The sequence below is a fragment of the Galeopterus variegatus genome, unplaced genomic scaffold (assembly GCF_000696425.1).
Source record: "Galeopterus variegatus unplaced genomic scaffold, G_variegatus-3.0.2 Scaffold10252, whole genome shotgun sequence".
In the NCBI taxonomy this organism is placed as follows: domain Eukaryota; kingdom Metazoa; phylum Chordata; class Mammalia; order Dermoptera; family Cynocephalidae; genus Galeopterus; species Galeopterus variegatus.
Genome location: NW_007736363.1, coordinates 29,063 through 36,087, shown reverse-complemented (window position 1 = coordinate 36,087; position 7,025 = coordinate 29,063). Strand labels below are relative to the sequence as shown.

Here is a 7,025-nt window from a genome sequence, read left to right as displayed (position 1 = left end):
AAAAAAAAACCGTCAGAGCCCAGCATCGTCTCTCTCGTTCCTTGTGCCCCCTGCCTCGTGTGTAAGAAAACATTTTATAAGGACCCTCCTGAAGTTTAAAATCAGTCCTGCTTCTGGAGGTGACACGGATCCTTGGGGCCTTATGATGCCTTCTGGAAATGAAAGAAGAGAAAAATGTGGTTCCAGCTACACAAAAACCCTGTGTTTCAGGAAACTGAGGCTAATGTCAAAGTGCATTTGATTCAAATACGACTAAGAGCCAGTGCTGGCTTCACACATTTGGTGTCTGTCACCGAGTCTGCTCTCCCGTTGCAGACTGTGCGGCCGACTGCAGCGTCTGGACGTCACTTCCCATTCACTCTATTTGTACCTGCCTGACCTCGCGAGACCCCCTTTCCATAGCAGACACCCGGTCTGGTCATAGGCACTGATGTCCTGCTGGGCTAGCCCGGGGCCTAGGAGAGCAAGATTCTAAGAGCTGGAACGTAAAACTCAAGCGTTCTGTATCAGGTGTTGCCAGACCATGATCCTCACGTTGTTGTTGCTGGGCCGCCTCAGATAGGCTAATTTAATTACAGGATAACTCCATCCTCGCTCCCTCCGTCCTCCCTTCTGTCCTCCCTCCATCCCTCCCTTCCTCTCTTCCTGGCAAGCATTGATAACTTTCCTTGTGCTCATCACAGTTTTATAACAGAGGAAGCAATATCTCAGTCTTCCTTGACCTCTGCTAGCTTGAACAGTGATACACATGAACCTTTTGCTGATCAAATACAGGAATCTCGATTGTGCTGGGGGTCTGCCTGGGGGGTACACAGGGTGTCGCCCCTCCCCAGGTTTCTGCAGGGGGATGCTAGAGTCGCTGTCTTCCATTAATGCATCGTTTCACTTCCTCTCTCAGAGTTTATGGCCCAGCAGAATCTCAGAGCGTGGTATTTGGAGATGTGTGTCCCCTACTCACGTCCCTCTTAGACGGGTGAGTTAAAATATTTTTAGGAAAATTATCAGAGTTGCGTGTAAGTACGAGTACGCTGCATTCATGCTACCGAATGAGAACGGAGCACGGGAGTCTGAGCATTTTGTATGATTAGGGCGAATCCATAACCGAACGTTGACTAGGCATTCGTTAATGCAGAATAGTTCTGCCTCCCAGGAAAGGAGAAAAACTGATTTGAAGAGACTTGCTGAATGTGTACATGTACCTTGGGTTTCCGACTGTATTTTAACTGTATTGTGCGGGGGCTTAGCTGTGATGGCAGCGGCCTGTCTCCTCTCTGGGATTCTTTTGCATTTTGGAAGTTGAGTTGAGAATGTGAAGTCGGAGGATATTAGTTTGTTGAGAACATTAACATCCAATTAAGGAACTTTCCCTTTGGGAACGGGCTTTCTGTTCTTGGAAAACATGGCTACTGATTTCAAAGGCAGTGGGTCATAAATTAGGACTAGAGAATATTTCTTCAGCAATAAATTGGACCGGGCTTGTGTACTTTATCTAGACACCATAAGCCGAGATACCTCAGGGTCTTGAGGAACCTCGGTTTTGCAGAGAAGTCTGCATCAGGCTCCCGGACGATGGCTTACTCGTGTTTGCCCGGCAGAGGCTTCTGCACACCAGCCTCCCAAATAGAAACTGCAGTTATGGGATTGTTGTTTTACAACCACAGGGCGCTGTGTGCCCGAAAGACATGTAATCTGACGAGTAAGGTCAGCACAGGAAACCACGTGCGCTGACTGCACGCACGTCCACGGGCCGTGCCTGGGTTATTGTGGACGTTCTGCTTCCCTCCTCCAACAGGAGACTGGGATTTTTATATCCATCTGAAAAAAGCATCATTGAAAATGACAGGGGAGACTTCTTTTCTGTAGGCATCTTTTAAGTAAGCAGATTCCAGAAATAAAAAGGCACCGTGGTTAATGCCGCCTGTGCCAGAGGAGCCCTTTCACTGTAATCTGAAGCAGATGCCTTGTTTTCAGTCCTGAGCGCCTTCCTCAGGAGGCTCCTTTCATGCTCCATTTCTAAGTGGTTTGAAGGATTCACTTAAGAGCTTAGTGCTGCAGTCAGAACATTCCCCACGTGAAGAAGTGCACATACATGGACTCAGGAAGCTGTAAGATATGGAAGGGGTGGGCTTTCCTTACGAATGCCCTGAGACTTTCTAATTCAGGGAGAAAAACACACAGGATGAGAGATTAGAGGCTCTCGGCTGGCTTTGCCTGAAGTGTGGTTTCCAAGATCTTCTCGTGGAATGCAACAGCCAGCCCTGGAGATTGAGGCCTCCTGGGCTCTAATGACGCTGGTTTTGCTGTTTTGTGTGCGATTTAGATGTCAATGAATCAGAACACTTTCTCGAAGTCATTTCATCAAAACAACAGTAGTTATGTGTTTGGCTTGCAGTGGGCATACCAGGTCAAACAGATAAATCTGAGTCAAGGCGGATCAATTAAAGCAGGATTTCTGAGGTGTGTGCAGGGGTTTTTGAATCTGCCCAGGCTACTCCCATGGGCAGTCAGGGTGAGCATCTTGCTCTGAACCAGGAACACACTTAGCCCCAGGCTAGACACGGGCCAGGCTGACCTGTACAGCCAAGGAAATCTTATGACTGAGAAGATGACTTTTTTCATAAACTTATTTAAAATGTTCTTCCAAAAGTTTTTGAATCTTCCTATCGATCTTTTGAGCTGAATAACACAACTGGAAGAAAATTAGAGCTCCGCGGTAGTCCCTGTCTTCTGTGAAATGAGCTGTAGTCAGAACTTTGAGGCAGTAGTTGCCACCTGTCACAGAGAGGATGTCAGCACATATGGGCTGACCCCAAATTCCCTCAGAGTGACACAGTACAGAATAACAGTATGCATTGCTGTCTTAGCAATGCTAGCAATCGATTGTATATGTAATGGGGAAAATATTTTTAGAGCATCAAAAGAAAATATGCAAACGTTTATGTCATCTAGTGCGCATTACATAAAGTAAGCCTGGTTTTACGAGGGTGGTCTTCCGGCGGGCAACTCCACAGCTGCATTGGGAGTTAGAGGAGGTGTGGGAATTTAGGAGGGACTTGCTAAGCTTAGAAACCCCCGTGATCCATGAGCCCACAAAGGGGATGAGCAGCTCCCTGGTGAGGGGCGTTAAAACAACAAGGAGAAGCAGGTAGTAAGGAAACGTGTGCTCCGTGTGTGTGAGTGTAAGTGCCAGGTGATCCAACAGTGTGTAACAAAATCACAAGGACGGATTACACAAAAGTTCAGCTGTAGTTGAATGAAAGCCTATGTTGTGAGGAATGGTCTAACAGGGGAGTACAGAACAAAAGACATTGGAGTTTTTCACCCAAGAATCAGATGATGGCACTAGACTCAGTGTGTGTGCTGCTGTACTGAATCGGTTTTGATTTTAGGTACAATGTCTGTATCATGGCATATGGGCAGACAGGAAGCGGGAAGAGCTATACCATGCTGGGGCCACATCCTGCAGATGGATCTGCTCTGCCTCTGGATGCTCGTGATGATGTAGGAATCATCCCGAGAGCTGCTGCAGAACTCTTCAGGTACCTCTGATGGGGACGATCATGTGCATGGAAGCACCGTTGCTGTGCAGGGAGTCAGATGGGGGGATAATGAGTTATCAGGGTGTAGAGGATTCATAAAGCAAATGTACTTCACAGGGCCTGGTGTTCCAAAGCCTTGCAGTTTCAAATGTTGACCCTGCAAAGGATAGGAAATTGTCCCCAGGCTATTGAGTCTCTGTTGCAAGATAAGAATTGTAACAAAGCAAGGCTGCTGGCTCAAAGACAGACAAGTTACTGATTGATATATAAAGATACTGGGAAATTGCGTTAACAAGAGAATGTTTGCTAAAATCAAGCCTTTTTTGCAAATTGCATTACAGAAGGTCACCTTGCTTGACTTACTGAATGTTACCAGCTTCTATTGTTAAACTTGTTAAACTGTACTTAGCAAAACCCCACCTATGTCTCTTCCTGTAACTTCTTGGTCTGGAGAATAAATGCAGGAAGAGAACCCCAATTTGTGGTTAATTTCCCAAATGGAAGAAACACCTCATGCTTGAGGGTCCTGGGATATTAACCCCTTTCCGGGGCTTCTCACTGCTCAAAAGAGATGGGCTTTGAGTAATCTTTGGTGGCTCCATCACCGAGGGGAAAAGGGGTGACAAATCCATGGGAGGCAAAGCAACATCAGGGGGCAGGGGCTATTTGAAGAGGAGGACCTGACCTGATTCTCTTATCAGAATGCATTCAGCATTATCCAGCATTTACATACTTCTGTGCAGTATTGCCACAAATGTCACAGTTTCTTATGACAAATTTATGTTGAAATTCTATCAAGACAAAACTTGTTCAAAGAGATCTCAAGGTAGCCAATCCCCAGGCGAGAGGAGGATGGAGGTTTTCTGCACCAGGGCAGGTGGGAACTCCCCTTCTCTTTTCCTCCTGCCCCCTGAAAGTGCAGGCGCATCTGCAAGTGTGTCCTGTGGAAGACTCTCCTGTCCCATGAACACATCCCTGAAAGGGACCCAGTGCCCTCTCATGAGATCACCAATCAAATTAACCCTGCGGGAGAAAAAGTAGTGAAGTGGTCTGAGGAGTCCCGTGAGCAGGACAGCCCTACCGCCACTGTGGTCCTCGGCACGTCATCCCTTTGCCTGGGTCCTCAACCTCCTGCCTTCAGGCAGTCACTGGCAAGACATGAATGCTTCAGAAGTGCCACGGGCTTAGCCATGGCTGAATGCCATGCATTCCCAGAACACCATCAGCTGCATGAGAGGCACCGGCCACGTGGCAGATCTGCAGCGGGGCCAGTGACCTCCCGGGCACCTCCCCTCTGAGATCCGGCTTCTGGCTCTGCGTTTCCTCGTGTAGTTCTTTTGGCCAGACCATGACGTAAGAACTCCTGCAACAGCCTTGAATTCTGGAGCCTCTTCAGACCAATACTCTTTAAAACTTGTGCCCATAAACAGATGCATGTATTGGTTTACTTTAACATTCCTGAAAAGAAGTTGGCGGAACACTTGCTCATCTTCCGTAGTTCTCGTCTACAATTTCCCAGGACATGTACCGGTAGGGATGGGTGAGAGGCTGCCGCAGTAACAAACATTCTGCAACTTGCATGGCAGGCGAACCTGAGGTTGACGGGGTCACTCAGTGTGTTCTGGGGACAGGGGGTCTATGCACTAGCCCTTAATGATTGTGCCTGGGAGTGACACCCGTCAGTCCTGCCCACATGTCATCAGCCCTAGCCAGTCACAGGTCCATGCCTGATTCAGTGGGGCGGGGGCTGGGAGTGGGGCAGGACATTCGTGACAGGAGCACAGTCCACAGCAGACATACAGGAAAGGCTGTCAATTCAGACACAGAGACCCCGTTCTTGGGACACTGCTACAGCGGGTGTTTGAGTCAGTCTCAGAATTTCAAGGCATGGTGATTCCAGGGGTGGGTCCCAGAAATGCTCGGTGGTCAGATGGGGTTGGCCAGGAGGGTTTTCCATTTCTTTCTCAGGGGACTGTGTCCGCAGCAGCAACGGTGGCCTTCGTCTGGGAGCTACGTGACTGCCACATCAGCATACAGGACTGCAGCCGCATTCCCACAGAGGGACAGCGGCAGATGGCGCTGACGAGAGCTACTGCAGGGGCCCTGCAGCGGGAGGCTGCCGGCCACATCCAGCCGCGCCCTGACACGCAGCGCTCATCCACGTTCAGCGCGTTGAGAGTACCTGCCCGCGTAGCCTCCCGTCTTAGCATCCACGCTGGTAACTCTCGCAGCGTTCGAGATCAATAGAGAAGAGCAGCATGGGTAGCACAAATCACTAAATAAAAACCAGTGGCTCTCCTTCCTGCTAAGCAAACGTGTGAGGCCCAGAAACAGAGAGCCCAGGCGACGGAGAGGCGTGCGGATAAGAGAAATCGGCAGAGGCTGTGGGGACTTAGGGAGCCCTCCCCTGTGCTCTGCACGACCGCCTTCTTACCTCCTGATGGCGACATCTCCAGATGCCAGGGGGACCTTGGTTGACAGGGAGATGTGATGTTACAGCATTTCTCAGAGTTCATGGCATCTTCTTCCACTGTGAGCCGGGTGCTTGCTCTGCAGGCCATTTCAGACTTAAGCTGGATTTACAGACATAAAATATAGTGCACGGTCAGTTCAAAGCGGGCATTTTACATTTAATAGGTCATGTTACTGTTTGCTTCTAGAATTCACAAACTGGATCTATATATAAGGACAGCAAACAGGACTGAAAAGGCTCTGGACACCATGTAATTCGAGAAGTCTATACAGAGCTGTTAGCTGGTTAAAAAATCTATGAAAGATCAACTAGGAAAACATTTGGATTGTTAGAACAATCTAGAAATGAAATAATCAGATTTACCAAATAGTGAAATCACATTTTTTTTAAATAATTTTTTTTATTTCCTTTTTTTTTTGGCGGTGGCTGGCCAGTTCGGGGATCTGAACCCTTAACCTTGGTGTTATAACACCACAGTCTGACCAGCTGGGCTAACCGGCCAGCCCTGAAATCATGTTATTGACGAGTGTTTAAATCACCTCATTTCTAAAATATTTAAAAAACGTTTTGAGTCTTGGGACATGAAATTATAACTTAAAACATTGTAAGTCTCCATCAGAGCACAGAGGTCCAGATCTTCAGACTCTTCAGACTGAGTTGTGCACTTTTTTTCCTCCTGTTGAGTGGGCACGGGCAGGACTTGACCTCCCTACCTCACTTCATCGTTTGCAGACATGGGAACCCTGGTGCGGACACGGAGAGCTTTCTGCTTCTCTGTCCTCCGGTCACGGTCAGTTCAAAGCGGGCATTTTACATTTAATAGGTCATGTTACTGTTTGCTTCTGGAATTCACAAACTGGATCTATATATAAGGACAGCAAACAGGACTGAAAAGGCCCTGGACACCATGTAATTCGAGGAGTCTATACAGAGCTGTTAGCTGGTTAAAAATTCTATGAAAGATCAACTAGGAAAACATTTGGATTGTTAGAACAATCTAGAAATGAAATAAT

General features: G+C 47.8%; 1 protein-coding gene across 1 annotated transcript in view; it reads left to right on the top strand.

Moving 5' to 3' along the window:
* Positions 1-7,025, top strand: part of KIF25 (kinesin family member 25) — a 27,513-nt gene that overhangs the window by 11,571 nt on the left and 8,917 nt on the right. The window contains exons 2-3 of the mRNA XM_008594155.1: positions 899-973; positions 3,390-3,539. Of these exons, the coding sequence (XP_008592377.1) occupies positions 899-973; positions 3,390-3,539 (225 nt within the window). The remainder of the gene's footprint in view (positions 1-898; positions 974-3,389; positions 3,540-7,025) is intronic.